The following is a 17,432-nucleotide window of genomic DNA, read 5'->3' as shown; positions in this document are numbered from 1 at the left end:
GCTTCCTTTTCGTTTTATTGATGGCTTCTTTTGTTGTGAAAAAACTTTTAAGTTTGATGTAGTCCCATATGTTCATTTTTTCTTTTACTTCCCTAGCCCGCGGGGATGTATCAGTAAAAATATTGCTCAGGGTAATGTCTGCAAATTTAGACCCTATAGTTAAGCTCTTTATCTTTTATTCTAAATGATAGCTTTGCTGGGTACAGTAAGCTTGGTTATAGGTCCTTGCTTTACATCACTTTGAATATATTGTGCCAGTCCCTTCTGGCCTGCAAAGTTTCTGTTGAGAAATCAGCTGGCAGTCTTATGGTAGCTCCCTTATAGGTAACTAACTAAAGAAACAGATAATTTCAATTGATTATTCTATAAGAGTGAATTTTATATGTGAGTAACATTAGGTAGAGTGTAGATTTTTTTGACTGCCTCTGTTCCATTCTTCATTGGAATAAGTTAAATTAATAGAAAACTCAGGAAGGAAAAAGGCAATTGAAAAGAATATGTGCATGGTTCTCTCTTAAAGAGTGGACTTTATGTCCTTGTTGAAAACTTGAGTTTTCTTTTAGCATATATTGGATTGTCGGAAAAGTCATGATGCATTTTTACAATGAAAAACAGAAAAAAATACATCATGACTTTTCCAGCAACCCAATATTTCCTTGGTTTAGGATCTGTAAGAATTATATTATTTCAGTTATTTCTCAGCGATACATACAAATTTAAGAATCTTTCAAATAATCCACTCTGAAATAATTTTGAAATTTTTGTACATCTTATTTTGCAAAGATATTAAAAGCTAAAGCTAAAAATGCAAAGTTTCCTCTGTGCTTTTGTTCCCATTATGTAAGAATTGTGGGTGTGTGGTTTGAGTATATGTGTTCACATGTGTGTGTATAAAATAACTGGAGAAGAACATGGAAAAAATCTGTTAAAGTCTTAAGACTGTGATTTTTTTATTTTCTTGAAAATTAAAAAAAAATACTTTTACGGTAAACAGAAATGTAAAAGGAAAGTTTTAAAAGTCAAACATTAATTTGAAAATTACTACTTTAAAATTAGGGTAATATAATTAATTTAATTTACTGTATTTAAATTTAGATAATAAAATAAACAGTTAATCAGTCTGAAGTTTTGTGCTGTGCTGGTTGCTTAATCTGTTCAAACAAACATATAAAATATTTGAACATTTGGAGAGTTTAAAAATAGTATTTGTTCTTAAGATATATACAGGTTTTTTTTGAGATTATTGGGTTTGGTTATTTAGTATATTAGAAAGAGGAAGCAAACTCCACCTAGGAACTTCCTTATAGTTTAGTTTTTCCTCCTTCTCCTCTTTCCTCTCTCTCTTTTCCACTCCTTTTCTTTCTCTTATTACCCTGCATACATTTTGCATATTTTCTGGTATATTAATTCCAGGTGACTTTGGTCAATATGCTAAGCACTTATGGTATTGTGTATGTAGTTTTGTGTGCTTTTTATAGGTAAGAGAAACCCTACCATAAAAAAACTTCATCCTTAGAATCTCTTCTGAAAAATTCTAATTTTCCATCTTTACTATCATCAAAAACAGGGTGGCCTTACATTTTTTAAGTGGTAACCTGAATAGTCAGTGGTAGAATCAGACTAGGAAGAATTTGAATATTTTCAGAGAAAAAATGTTCTTTTAAACCAATATGCTATACTATAAGAATCTAGAGTTCTTTCCTTTCAGTTGTGCGTTACTGTTTGTGCCTCTGAGTTGAAGTAAAACAGACTATTCTGTAATATCAAGCTATTTTCCATTTTCTTATTCAAAAAAACTTTTGTTTATAAAGTGACAGTTATGTTCATTCATAGACTTTGGGACTTTATGAGTATATGTGATAGTACATAGTAATCATAGGACAAATATTCCTTTGTTAACAAAACAGATTCATCTATATGATGTGTGAACTTTGGCTTTGGATGCTTACAGTGTACCCTGTTCTCTTATATATAGTGTCTTTATCTTAGAGAGAAAAAAGACTAGTGATTTTCACAGCTCTGCAAATTTGGCTTAACTTTAATAATAATAATAAATTTGGCTTAACTTTAATAATAATAATAATAAATTTGGCTTAACTTTAATAATAACAACAACAACAACTATTTTTTTTTTCAAGATTTTATTGGGGAATTGGGAGGAGGGGAACAGCACTGGGGAATCGGGGGAAGGGGAACAGACAAGTTGCTGTCGTTTTGTTCTTCAGTCTAGTTGTGGAGGACGTTGCTTCACTGGCCCAAGTTGGCACTATCATTGCGCTCTTCCCAGGTGAGGCAGATCAGTCGCTGGCTTCTGGACGGCCGCTCACTGCGGCTGCTGGCCGCTCACGCTGGCTGCTGGCTACACACGGTAGCCCATGGCAACCCACTGCCACAGGGGCTGCAGCCTATGCCGTCGCCGGCGCCTCACGGCAGCCCAGCTCCAGGTTGAGCTGTTGTTCAGCATCTTAGCTGTGGAGGGCAGTGTCACTGGCCCTCATATGTGGGATCCGAACCGGGGTCCTCTGGCGTCCCAAGCCAGTTCTTAACCATCGCGCCACTCGGTCGGCCCCCAACAGCAACAACTATTGATTGAGAATTTATCTTATACCAGAAACCATACTAGGTACTGACATTACATACTGCCCTCCTGAAAACATCTGAAGTAGTATTAAATCTCACTTCCCAGAAAAATATGGAAAATCATCGTACTTTGTGGTATTATGTGATCATGCCTGCTAGGAGCTCCCCCTTTCAACTTATAGATTTCCAGATAAACTTGGTAAGAACTAATAGGAGCAACAGAGATAACCAGGACTAATTAGAGATAATAGAAATTTGAAAATAACAGAAATACTGACCAAAAAAAAAAGCAGGCTTACCACAGTGACATAAATGATAGTACCAAAAAGAACTCATAGGGATCCAAGTATACTAAAACTTAGTGTGTTTTTTACCTTTTTCCAATTTTTCTTAGATTTAGATATAATTAGAAAGTATTTAATCAAAGCAATTAAACAACGTACCTTAATTTCTCAAAGAATATATATAAGCTAAAATCTTTTAAATATTAATGGATTCTAGCAAACATTCTATTATGTAAATTCAAAATATTCTTATATTCTAATACAAATCCCAAAAGCTTTAATAAACTAATTTAACCACTAAATGCCTTAGGAAAATAAGATTTATAGGATTGGAGGTTGTTTAGCTCACATATTTGTTCCTACATAGTTAATGTTGAAATAAGGAAAAACTACAAATATCTTGAAGTATTAACTCAGAAAAGCAGTTTTTGTCCCAGTCTTTTAATATGATTATGTGACCGTGCTACGTCAATAAAAGAATGAGAAAATTATATAAACTGAATTTAGTCATTCAACATTTATTGAGCTCTTCCTCTGTGCCAAGCACTGTTTGAGGCACTGGGGATTCATAAAGTGAAGAAAAAAAAAAGTTCCCTGCCCTCATAGGGCTTACATTTTCACAGGGGAGACAGACAACAGTCATAATAAGTAAGTAAACTTACTTGGTATGTTAGGAATTGATAAGGCCCATGAAAAGCAATGGGGCATTGGGAAGAGAGGGTAGGAGGGGTAATCAGGCTGCAATTTTACTATTCATTTATTTATTTTGTCTTTTGTCTTTTTTCTGTGTCTCCTTTCTCTCTCTCTCTCTCTCTCTCTCTCTCTCTCTCTCTCTCAAGTTATCTGATCTCAGGCTGCAATTTTAAATAAGGAGGTCTGGGTGAGCCCTCATTGAGAAGCAAAGACTTGAAGATAGGGAAGTTTAGTCAAGAAGATATCTGGCCAAAGAACCCCTTACAGGAGAAACAGCCAGTGCAAAAGGCCTAAAGGTTAGCGTGTGCCCAGCAGATCTGAGGAACAGCAAAGAGACCAGTGTGGCTGGCCAGTTATAGACAGCTGTGAGCGCAGATTGGTAACAAGTAACTGGGATCCATATCCCCTTAAGAACTTTGGGTTTTATTCTAGAGTGACATGGGGTGCCATTGTACAGTTTTTTGCAGAGGAGTGACATGACCTAACTTGTGATTTGAAAGAATTATTTGGGCTACTGTATTGATAACTGACTGTAGGAGGGCAAGTACAGAAACAAGAGACTATTTAAGAGGCTATTGGCAATAATCCAGGCATGAAATAGTAATGGTGATTCAGCCTAGAGTGAAAATAGTGAGAAGTGGTAGAATTCAGGGTACATTTTGAAAGCAGAGCCCACAGGATTTCCTGACAATTTGGAGGTGGGGTGTATGAGAAAGAGCAGGGTCAAGAATGACTACAAGGTTATTTGCATGAGCAACTGGAAGGGATTACCGTTGCCTGTAACAGATGAGGAAGGCTGCAAGTGGAGCTGATTTGTAAGATGAAGACATCTGAGAAGATCAGTTTTGGACATGTTAAATTTGAAATGTCAGACAGGCATTTGGACTGGAGCTATAAACTTGGAAGTCTTAATCTGTAGATGGTAGTAAACCTGTGTCCATGAAATTGGACATAAGTTGCCTGGTAATTGGGCATCAACAAGGCAGATGATAGCTGAAAACTAACTTTATCCCATCTTTGCCTGGCACCAGTATAGCCCAGTTCTTCTGACCCAGTTAAGGACCAAAACTAATTCTTCTCGAAGTGTTTGGCCTAAATATTATACCATATGTGAAGTAGTAGTAAGCATTCATTAAATGTTTCTTTTCCTTTCATTTCATCATTTAAAGGAAAAAGCCACTTAAATGTAGGATGTCTGCATTTAGTCCCTTCACTCTTAAGTAGTGTTAGTTTGGGGATATTATGAATGAATTACCTTCACCTGTTTTACTAGTAAATGACAAGTAATTGGATTACTAAAGCATAAGGCAAAATATTGGACAATATTAGGCTAAATGTAATAGTTGAAGAGAAAAAAATTCATATGATAAAAACAGAAAACCAACCTATATTCCCTTGGGCACTGACAAACATCACCACCAGTGGTTTCTCTGCTTGGGGCACACTGGAATTCACCTCCGCATCTCTTAAAAATACTGGCATTTGGCTCTTATTCCGAGACTTTCTGATTTATTTGGTATAGGATGCAACCTGGCATCAAGAGCTTTAGAATCTCTCCAGGTGAATCGAGTGTGAAGCGAAGTTTGAGAGCTACTGTGATGTACACTATTTTTTCCTTATGAAACTATCACTAATAATCACAGGATTCAAATTCCCTTTGATAATTTTTTTCATTCTTTGCAGGTTCCAAAAAATGGAAGAAGCAGCACTAAGAAAAGGTCCTTTGGAGGGCATTATGCTAAGTGAAATAAGTCAGACAAAGAAAGACAAATACTACATGATCTCACTTATACGTGGAATCTTAAAAAAAACAACAACAATTGAATTCATAGATACAGAGAACAGATAGATTGCTGGTTGCTGGGGACAGGGAGCCTAATGGGTAAAAGTGGTCAAGAGATACAAACTTGCAGTTATAAAATGAATTAAGTTATGGGATGTCATGTACAGCATGGTGACTACAGTTAATAATACTGTATTGTGTACTTGTAAGTTGCTAAGAGTAGATTTAAAGGTTCTCATCACAAGAAAAAAAAATTGTAACTATGGTGATGGATGTTAACTAGAAAAAAAATGTTCCTCGATTACATAAATGAGCTCTAAATTATGCAAATAAGAAATCACTGTCATAATGTTGTAGATTTATGGTAGCTGTTCACCTGGCCATTTATTTATAGCATAAGTGAACCCCAAATTGAAGACAGCTGTGATGCCATGGTAGCTGCATTGGACTTGGAGTAAGAAGACTTGGATTCAAATTCCAGTTCTTTCACTTTTTAGCAGAGTAATGATGGATAATTCCTTCCTGAAATTCCAATGTCTTTCTTCCTAACCTGCAAATAACCGAATCTACTTCTCATGGTTATTATAAATATTTTTAAAAGCTAATGTATGTGAAGGTAAATTTTAAAGAACTATCTATATAAAGATATTAAAGAATTATTATTTGAAAGGATTTTTCTTAATCTTAGAAGTGACATAACGTTGTACAATGTAATAATTTCCTGAAAGTGAATAATTATTTTTTCTGTATTTTTTTTCACTGCTTTAAGAACGGAGCTCTGCATACAGTAGGTAATAAATGCTATTGAACTTAATGTGTTTAGTAGAGGACATGTTGTTTTGTATTTATTTCCTATACAGTGTATTAATATGGGAAGAACACGAACTTTGGCCTGAAGCCTGGGTTTCATTTCAACACAGATGTTATCACTTATCAGCAAATTTTGTGTCAGTAGACATGTTCTAAGACTCTAAGAGAAAAGGTTTCTTTTCTTTTTATATTTCAGATAATATTTACCTTCCAGGGCTGCTGTGATAGGTTTAAGTGTAAAGCACCAAGCAGAGTGGCTGGCACAGAGCTTTCAGGAAATGTTTATTTCTTTCTTCCCTCCAAGAGCACAATAATCTTGGGATAGTAATTTTAAAATATAAATAATAATTTCTCAATAGCTAAAAATTCTTAACCATCTTTTTTTTTTGCTGATTTCTGTAACCTCCCAGCTTCCCCATGAACACTTTGAAAAGCAATTTTTACTTATGCTTTTTCAGGTAATAAAAAAATCCATTTTAACGTTAAGTCTACACCATGGATAGCACAAAGGAGAAGAACAACAATTACAAAGATGACCTTCTGCTTAGAATGGGACTTAATGATAATAAAGCTGGGATGGAAGGATTAGATAAAGAGAAAATAAACAAAATTATAATGGAAGCCACAAAGGTATGTTCCTTGTTTCTTTCATTGTCTTTAATTTCGTTAAGTTTTTTACTTTCTGTTTAACTGAAAATCAGTAAGTTTTAAACATCCTTTTTATTATAATTTTTAATATATTAATATATAATATTGTTAAGCTATATATGCGTATGGAATAATTTCCTTTCTATACGATTGCTCTTGCTATCCAGTTTTCTACTTCACATGTACATGATATGCATATAAAAGCAAAATAACATACATGTATTTTTTTACCTTTTTTAAAAATCTCAGTAGGAGAATATTATAGTTGCTGTGTTTTTTATTTTTGTTTTAATTAATATAACTTGGAGGTCTTTCTGTATAAGTACTTAAAGATCTTCATTCTTTTACATATGTGGATATAATATAGTAAGCTAGTCCCACTCTTTATTGATGGATATATTTCTAGTCTGTTGTTTTTACAAAAAGCACTACAGTGAGCAACCTCATACGTACTTCATAACTTTACATATGTGCAAGTATAATTATGGAAGAAATTTCCACAAGTGGAACTGCTCCACCAAATGCAAATAGCACAAACAGATATATGCATGTACAATTTTTATGAATTGCTCAGTTGCCCTCCATTTGTTTGTATCAATTTACATTTCCACTGCCAATATATAAGAGTATGTATTACCATTGCCACAACTGTGCCAACACAGTGTGTTGCTAAACTTTTGGATTTGCCAATTTATAGTAATGTAGTGTAGCATTAATTTGTATTTTGCTTATGAAAAGTGAGATTATACATCTTTTTATATGTTTAAAAGCCATTTGTATTTCCTTGTTTACTATCTCTTCTTACCTTTTGCACAGTTTTGCATTGGATCATTGTTTATCTTTTCACTTTGCTTATGGTAATTTCTCCTGTGCAGAAATGTTTTGTTTGCTTCTTTTTATGTACTTGAATTAGTCAACTACATTCGTCTTTCTCCAAGGTCATAAAAGAATTCTTTAATGTTTCTTTTTTTCCTGCCGTTTTTTATTATTTTTTTTTTTGGTTTCACTCATATATTATGAGATATCCATTTAGAAAGGTGTAAAATTTAAGAGAATATCCTCATTCTTAGGAAATGCATGCTAATATTCACAGCAATTTACTTTAAAATGATTTGGTCAAAAATGGGGAGGAAAGTTTGTGTGTATGTGTATGTGCCTGTGCATGCATAAGACTTAGGGAAGAAACCAAATGTAGCAGGATATTAACAATTGCTATATTTAGGTGAGGACACGTAGGTGTTCATTGTACCTTTCAAGTTTTGAAGATTTGGAAATTCCAAAATAAAAAATTGAGGGGAAAATCACTTTTTAGGTATATAAAACATAGATCCAATTTTAAAAGTAAAAGAATTAAGACATGAAATAAGCAATTATAATATATGAACCCTGATTAAATCCTGGTTTGAACGAATACATTTGGAACATTTAGGTGAATTTGAATATGGAAAGGGCATTAGATAATATTAAGGAATTATTGTTAATTTTATTAGTTATGAAATGTTATGAATACTCGTATGTGGGAAAAGGGCCTTATTTTTAAAGATGTATACTGAAATACTCTATGGAATAGCTAAATGTCATTTTATCTATAATTTTAAAACAGTTCACTTAAAAAAAATCAATGAAGGAAATATGGCAAAATGTTAACAGTTGTTAAATCTCAGTAATAATTTTATATATGTGTTTATTTTACTGATTTATTTTTCTGTTTGAGATGTCTTTGAAATTTTCATCATAAAATTTTTGAGAAAGAAGAGAATAAAATAAAGCCTATAAGCCTCTTTGTCTGTGTCCCAGTACTATTTATTAAATAATTCATCCTTTTCCTACTGATCTGTAGCTCTCTCTCCTGTTCCACTGGATTATTCGTCTGTTCTTGTACATATCCAACATGATTTTAATTAAAATACTTTATAATAGGTCTTGCTGTCTTCTAGAACAAGTTCTTTTTTTGCTCACTCTTCTTTTTTAAGAGTATTTTGGGTATTCTTGAATCTTTGGTCTTCCATATAAATTTTATATGATATATATAAATCACAGAAAAAAAAATATATACATCATATAATTGATTTTTATCATGTGATTGATGTATATTACAATCATAAAATATATACCTCATATATTAATATAAATTAAAATATTTATTCTATGTAACATATTTCTCTAGTGTTTATTGGGTGTGGGGTTATCATAAATATGTTTTTTAAATTGAATTTTCTAATTTTTGCTACTCCATAGCAATGCAGTTTACTTTTCACAGACTTTTATCAGAAAATTTTTAAACATGCACTAAAGTAGAGAGAATAGTAAGTGAATCCTCAGGTAATTATTACCCAAGCATCAACAGTTTCCAGTAGTTTTACAAGTGTTGTTTCATCTATCCCTACTTCCCAACTTACTCTGTTAGGCCAATATCCCCTTGACACCAAAGGCAGATGAGCAGATTATAGGTCATTCATTATAAATGTAAAAGTCCTCAACAAAATGTTAGCAAACTGAATCCAGCAATATATATATAAAAAAATTACGTACCATGATCAAGTAGGATTTATCCTAGGAATGCAAGGTTGGTTGAACAGCCAAAAATCAATTAATGTAATATACCATATTAATAGAATAAAGGACAGTAAATACATGGTCATCTCAGTAGATGCAGAAAAAGCATATTTGACAAAACCCTATATCCATTCATGTTAAAAACTCTTGAGCTGGAAGGGAACTTCTATTTGTTGTCACCATACTTTGTAGTAGAAGACTAAACACTTTCCCCCCAAAATCAGGAACAAGGCAAAGATATCCAATCTCACCTCTTCTATTCAACATAGTTCTGAAAATTCTAACCAGTGCAGTCAGGCAATTAAAAGAAATAAAAGGCATCTAGAGTGGAAAGGAAGAACCACAGCTATCTCTTTGCAGATGGCATGATCTTACATATAGAAAATTCTAAGGAATTTCAAAAGGAGTGCATCACATGTACCCTGGAAATTACAAGAAAAGATGCTGATGGAAATGAAAGCTCTAAAAAATGGAGAGGTGTTCCATGTACAAAGATGAGACAACTCAATATCATTAAGAAGACAGTTCTCCCCAAACTGATGTATAAATTCAACATAATCCCTCATCAAAATTCCAGGGGCTTTTTTTCCCCTGACAAGCAGAAATTTACAAGCAGGTTCTAAAATTTATATGGAAATGCAAAATACCTAAAATAGCCAAAACAGTTTTGAAAGGAAACAAACATGGAGGTGTTTGACTTTCTTATTTCAAAACTTACTATAAAGCTACGGTTATTAAGACAGTATGCTACTGTCATAAGGCTAGACTTATAGAACAGTCAGCAAAATTAATAGTCCAGAATTAATTTTATCATTTATTGATTTTTGACAGAAGTACCAAGGCAAAAATATAGTCTGTTCAGCAAATGATGCTGGGACAACTAGATATTTACATGCCAAAAATGATGAACTTAGACTTTCACTTCACACCATACACAAAAAATTAACTCAAAATATACTTAAATGTAAGAACTAAAGCAATGAACCTTTTAAAAGATAGGAGAAAATCTTTGGACCTTTGGTTAGGCAAACATTTCTTAGATACAGTACCAAAACTGCAGTCAATAAAGGAAAAAGTTGACATATTAGACTTCATCAAATATCAAAATGTTTGCACTTTGTCGCCGGTTCGATTCCCAGCCCGAGCTGAGCTGCTGCTGAACTGCCAACAGGTGGCAGGATGGCTCAGCTAAAAAAAAAAGAAGAAAAAAAAATGTTTTCACTTCAAAAAATACCGTTAGAAAAATAAAAAAGATATGCAACATACTAAGGTAAAATATATGCAAAACACGCATCAGTTAAAGGACTTACATCTAGAATATACAAAGAATTTTTACAACTTGTTAGTTAGAAGACAACCCAATTCAAAAATGGGCAAAAGACTTAAGTAGACATTTCACTCAAGAATGGCATATAATCACATAAAAAGATGTTTAACATTATTAATCATTGAGGAAATGTAAATTAAAACCACAATGAGAGGGGCCAGCTGAGTGGCTCAGCTGGTTAAGAGCTTGCTTGGGAGCACCAGCTCTGAGCAGCAGGGCTGCGGTTCGGATCCCACATTGAGGGCCAGTGATGCTCGCCCTCTACAGCTAAGATGATGAACTACAGCTCAACCTGAAGCTGGGCTGCTGTGAGTCACCGGCGATGGCATAGGCTGCACTGGGGCTGCAATGGGCTGCTGTGAGCTACGTGAGTGGCCNGAAGAACAAAAGGACAGCAACTTGTCTGTTCCCCTTCCCCCAATTCCCCAGCACTGTTCCCATCCCCCCAATTCCCCAATAAAAATCTTTTAAAAAAAGAAAGCAAATAAGAAACCACTTCAGCATTTCTCTAGGCCTCACAGAGAAGTAGGCAGACTGAAAAGGTAACTATGCCATTCAGTGGCAGCTCTAACAATAAACCTGAAGGCAGCATGCTTTGCTTCCTACGATAGTATTCTACTATTAGAGTGACTCACTTGGTGGTAGGGTGATAAAGAGCCATGAAGAACATAAACATAGCATAAGGAAATCTGCAGAAGGGGCTTATGAACATGACAGATACCTTACTTGGTATGCAGTTTTTCTGCAGCTCTCTTTACTTTGACTTCCACACATTCAGATGGGGAAAAGGGGGTCTAGGTAAATACTATTTCCGCTGTGCCACAGTCTTAAATCTCCTCTGGAGTGCTTTGCATTTTAAAACCAGAACATGGAAAATGAAAGGAATTGAAGCATGTGAGTAACAGTTAATGTAAATTTGAAAATAATGCTTATTTTGTAGTTGGCCTGGGAATTCGCATTTGGAAAGCATCTGTCTGTAACTTAATTCATATTATATACTTTAAAATTTGAAACTGATCAGGTGTTTGCTGTATTATTTTTATTATCTTTAGAAAATCTTTCTAAAAGACCAAGTGTATTTTTAAATTATTATGCATTCATATGTCTTAAAACCCGAAGTTTAGTTTTTGCTTCTGCATTTACCTTAATTTAGAAAACATTTATATGTAATAAAATTACAAAATGGGATCAGAAAGCTCTCTTTTTAATCTTGTTATAAATACATTTAAACTGCATTTCTCCTCCATTAAGTTCAGAAACTAAAGTCTTTAATGGATTTGTTCATGAGGACATTTTTAGTATCAGTATAGATTTAAGTGTATTTTATAGCCCATTTATGAAAAATGCAAAAAAAAAAAAAAAAGATAGTGAAGCCTTAAGAAATAAAACTTAATTTTTAAAGTGCTTATAAGCTTTTATTACTTCACTTTGGAGACTTAATTTGGCTGACCATATATTAGTCCTTTGATTTTTGTTATATATGAAAAACTTCCAAAATCCCAAATACAGCGAATTCCAAATCTATGTTATTATACTGTACAATTACTATGGTATATATATTACTATTACTATACTATACTATTACTTTCATGTAGCATCTATATTATTTCTACTATAATATTACTTTATTACTATTACTAAACTCTTTCATGTGACATCACCCACTATCATCCAAACTTTGATATATAGTACTATATTATGATACATAGTACTATATTATGATACTACAGTACTATAGTACTATATTATGGGTATGCCTTAAAAACAATGAAGTTTAGTGACTGGAAATATAAGAGGACATTTTTATTGGCACAGTCTTGCTTAGTCCCTGGTGTCACATTATAAATATGGGGACAGCTGAGAAACAGGGTCATGATACTGTAACATTATCATGGGATAAAATCAAAGCTTGATTTGAGACAGTGACCTATAAAAGAAATGTCCTTGAGTTGAAAATACCCATCAGTAATGTGTTTCTTTTGAATACATTGATCAATATCTTCATTTAGGCTTGTTTACTTTTTCCCATGTGGTCCATTTCTTTCAGAGTACTTCAAATTATCATGCAAGGAGGTTTGGAGTTCGTGCAGCCATGCCAGGATTTATTGCTAAAAGACTCTGCCCGCAACTTATTATAGTGCCCCCAAACTTTGACAAATACCGAGCTGTGAGTAGAGAGGTAAGTCTGATATCTCATCTCTACTTATATATCCTTTAACTGATTTTCTGTCACCAATAAAGTCAACTGCAAATGCTTTCATACATCAGAATTTTGCCTTAGCTTATTAGCCCTTTCGTCTTACCTCCTACCACTTCTTCAGTTTATACATTGAATACTGAGCTGCATATGGTATCCAGAATACACCCTTCTATTTCCCAATTCTCTGCTTTTCCACATATTTTTTCATCTGTTTTTCATCATAAGAAAACTCTTATTTCCCCACAAAACTTTGAATTGCCTTAATTATAACCTAAATTAACTTTAGTTATTTTTTTCTTAATGTGCAATATACTAGAATCACCTGATATTTATAATTTACAGAATTAGTTCAAGTCATTAATTTCAACCTCTTTTCTGAAATATTTTTTTATCAATGTTTTTAAGCAGTAACAATATTCACTAATTTTGATTATCTGGTTTCCTTGGCCCACACACAATCTAGTGAAGATGCTTATGAGCATTTAATGTCTAAAAGACTGATAATCCAAGAAAAAAGGGAATAATCTATTGCTTTGAAAAGGATCTCTGGCGTATAAAGATCCAATTACTCAATAAATTTGCCTAAGCTGTCACATACGAAAAACTGCCATTTTCTCCTTTTTTTTTTTTTTTAAATAATAACTGGACTTTCATACCAGTGCTGGATCGTAAGACATAAATTAAAACTTTAGAATGCTACATCAAACACTTTTAGACTACTGCGGTAAAATGCAGTGTGTTTAAGACGAAATGCTTGACAAACTATGGCCTAGCCCTTATTACCATTTAGTTACACAAGTGGTCTTTAGATTCACTCCTCTTATTTGTATCCCACCTCATTATTCCTAGAAATTAACCCCCCACCAAAAAAACTAAAATGATACTTCACCCACAATTAAAAAATTTTTTCAACTTTTTTCAAAATCAGTCTGTGGAAGCAAGTGCTTTTGTGCCTAGCTCTGGAAAGGTGGTGGGGGAAGGGGTAGCACATTCATGTTTGGTTCCTGCTTGTGAGTTCTACTGTATTCCTAATTAGAAAGATGTAAAATGCTGACCTTAAATATTACAGAGTTTTCATAAGTTTGAAAACCTTTTGAAGACTTTGTAAGAAAGAATTATTTTGATATTTGATACGTTTATTTCTTTTTTAGTCCTCTTGATCTATGGTTTCTGAGAAACGTGCAATAAAATAGCTTGCTAAAAAGAAAAAAATAATTATTTTTGAGTCCCACTTTAATTCATGAAAACTTAGGGCAGTATGACAGTGAGAACTAAATTGTTTTTAGTTATTTTTAGTCTAGTTATTTACATAAATTGGAGAAATCTTTCTTCAGATTTGAGCAGGACCTAGCTAGTTTATTTGCAGATAATGAATGGGTTTTTAATGTGTAAATAAACTACAGCATAAATTCACTAACAATAAAAACACTAATATTTATGCCTTGGTTTAAAAGTTTAAGGAAAAGCCATTTTTGCTTTATCCAAAAGAATGGGATAGCTTTAGGGCCGGCTGAGTGGCTCAGTTGGTTAAGAGCTCGCTCAAGAGTTTGAGCTCTGAGCAACAGCGGTTCGAGTCAGCCCGAGCTGAGCAGCCGNCCTCCACAACTAGACTGAAGAACAAAAACAGCAATTTGTCTACCTCTCTGTTCCCCTTCCCCGATTCCCCAACGCTGTTCCCCTCCCCGCAATTCCCCAATAAAATCTTTAAAAAACAAAACAAAAAAACCACAATGAGATGCCATTGACACTATTATAGCCTAGAATGGCTATTATAAATAAGATAGACAATAAAAAATGTCGGCAAGGATGTAGAGAAATTAGAATTCTCACACATTTTTGATGTACACAAATGTTCATTGCAGCATTTTTCATAATAGTCAAAGAGTAAAAATAATCCAAATGTCTATCTACCTGATAAATGGATAAATGTTTGGTTATGGGATGATGGGTAATTTTCTAGAAGTTATTTTTTACATTTTCTTTAATGACTAACAGTAAATTTTTAAAAACACGTTTAAAGTAAAAGCAAAGGAGATAATTGATGCCCCATCTAACCAAGGCCTTGGATATGCCCGGAGGGTTCTGCCTAGGACACAATGTTATTTTCCGAGTGCATATCTACTCATCTCAGAGTTTGTACTGTTCTCAGTACTGCCTCACAACAATCCTATGATTTAGGTAACTATGAATTCATTTTACAGATAAAGAAACTGAGACATAGATTAATTTAAAAGTCACCCAGCTAGAAGTAGTAAAGCTAAATTTTTTATTCAATTATTCTGATTCTAGTAGGCTATACTACCGTGATCCTGTTCTTCAGACATTTTTCTTACATTTTACTTTGTTTTCCTACATATAGGGGTCCAAATTTTATGAAAATGAGCTCAAGAAAGAAAAGCAAGTCAACCAACGAATTGAAAATATGATGCAACAAAAAGCTCGAATTACCAGTCAGCAGCTCAGGAAAGCACAATTACAGGTATTAGTGCAATTGCTAAATAAAATGGAAGCTGGTAGGGTAGTAACTGAGGGTTAAAATGAATGGTGGTCATGTCATAAGTGAAAACAAGGTGAAATGTAAGTGTTCGTTATATTGCAAAGCATAGAAAGTTAACATAAGGAATAGAGTCAGTAGAATTGTAGCAGCTATGTATGATGTCAGAGGAGTAGGAGATTGGGGGAGCGGGGGTTATCACTTTGTGAGGGGTGTAAATGTCTATTACATTGTTTTGTACACCTGAAACTAATAAAAAAAATTTAACAAATATATGCATAACAAATATGCACTTAGACATTGTCACCTTTGTTATACTGAAGAGTAAATGGAGCCTTAATTAGGTTAAGTAACTTGCCTAACTTCATATGACAAGTAGTTGGCAGAACTAGGATTTAACTCAAAGCTTATGTTCTTTTTATTATATATGAGATGCTTTGCTGCTTGAAAGGCCACAAGATTAATGTGACATGTTTTCTGCAATGCTGATTTTGCAAAAAAGATTTGGAGGAACATGTTAACTAAATTAAAAGGTAATTTAAAACAATTATAGTAAAACAAAAAGTCACATAAAGGGTAGAATGCCTAATGTGCATGAATTTTTAAGATAGAACACAAGACTTCTAAAAATTGGGGGGCATTTGGCTTCAATAGAGTCTTCAGGGAGTACATACTCGTACTTAGAGTTTTCTCTGGTATTAAAAATTATTTTGGGAGAAAACTTTGAGAAGAACCAAGCTGCAGGGCTCTATGTGGTATGTTAACTCAAATTACTCAAGGTTCTGCTAGTAAAACAAAAGTTTAATTTTAAAAATAGTTTTATCATCTATCAAAATCTGATTCAATTTAACAAAGCACTTTAGGCTACAACATAACAATAAAATTATAATGTTAATCTGATATGCTACAAAATTCTTCTCATGATAGAGTTGAAATCATAAATTTTCTGTTTTCTTTACCAAACTACTATGTGTAATTTTTTTTTGATACGTGCTTTCCCAGAGTACAAGCTAATTTTTATCTTTTGTGTTAAATGATCTGCTATCATGACAAACGATTTGTCTGTCAAATCATCATTTTTAATGCTTCATAGCATTGTATGGAGGCACCATAATTTATCTACCTTACCCCACCTTGGTGCCAGTTTTTCATTTTATGTGCAATCTTATATATCTTTGCCCTCTCATGCTGTTATTTTCACCAAAAATTGTACCATTTTACATTTTCAACATGAGAATACTGGTTTCCTCACATAACCTGTTAACAACTAAATTTTATCAATTTTATCAGTCTTTTAGTTTTTGCTGATACAATGTCCAAATATTATTTAATGGTTGTTTAAATTTACCCTCCTTTGATTATGATAAAGATGTCTTTTTACACTTAGTTACTCATTAACATTTCCTTTTTGTGGGGATTTCCTCTTTTATTCTGTTTGTTGGGATATAGGCTAAGTAACTGGCACAAGAGACCCCAAATATAATGGTTCAAATAAGATCATTTCTTTCTCACATAATAGGTAAGTAGTCCCAGCTGGCTGGGTAGTTCTGATCACCATAATAACTTAGAGACCCAGGTTATGCATTGTGTTGTTCCATCATCCCATAGTGTTATCCTTACCGGGATGACAAAACTGGATTACCCCCAATCCGTATTCTGGCCCCTGGTAAGGAAAAAAGAATGCAGGAAAAAAATCAAAGACAACAATTAATTTGCTATTAAACAAGTGAAAAAGAAGCTACACATATTACTTCAGCTTACATTCTTTTGGCAAGAATTTAAGTTTCACCTGTAACTACAAGAGAAGCTATAAAATATATTCTCTAAAATCTATTACTATGGAAGGAAGAGAAATGTTTGTTTCCCAGCAATCTTTTTTATTCTTTTTCATTAAACTTATTGGGGGTGACAATGGTTAGTACAATTATGTAGGTTTCATGTGTACATTTCTGTAATACATCATCTGTATATCACATTGTGTGCTTACCACCCAGAGTCCTCTTTTTTTTCACCATATATTTGACCCCCTTTACCCTAAACAGTTTTGTGGGGTTTTT

At 33.5% G+C, this 17,432-nt stretch overlaps 1 protein-coding gene across 1 annotated transcript in view; it reads left to right on the top strand.

The window, feature by feature from the left end:
• The window catches only part of POLK (DNA polymerase kappa), an 82,602-nt gene that overhangs the window by 30,167 nt on the left and 35,003 nt on the right, over positions 1–17,432 (top strand). The window contains exons 2-3 of the mRNA XM_019641005.1: positions 6,609–6,780; positions 15,241–15,360. Of these exons, the coding sequence (XP_019496550.1) occupies positions 6,646–6,780; positions 15,241–15,360 (255 nt within the window). The 5' untranslated portion in view covers positions 6,609–6,645. The remainder of the gene's footprint in view (positions 1–6,608; positions 6,781–15,240; positions 15,361–17,432) is intronic.

The sequence above is a fragment of the Hipposideros armiger genome, unplaced genomic scaffold (assembly GCF_001890085.2).
Source record: "Hipposideros armiger isolate ML-2016 unplaced genomic scaffold, ASM189008v1 scaffold_55, whole genome shotgun sequence".
Classification (NCBI taxonomy): Eukaryota; Metazoa; Chordata; class Mammalia; order Chiroptera; family Hipposideridae; genus Hipposideros; species Hipposideros armiger.
Note: the sequence above shows the minus strand (reverse complement) of the source record. Positions and strands in the feature narration are given on the sequence as shown.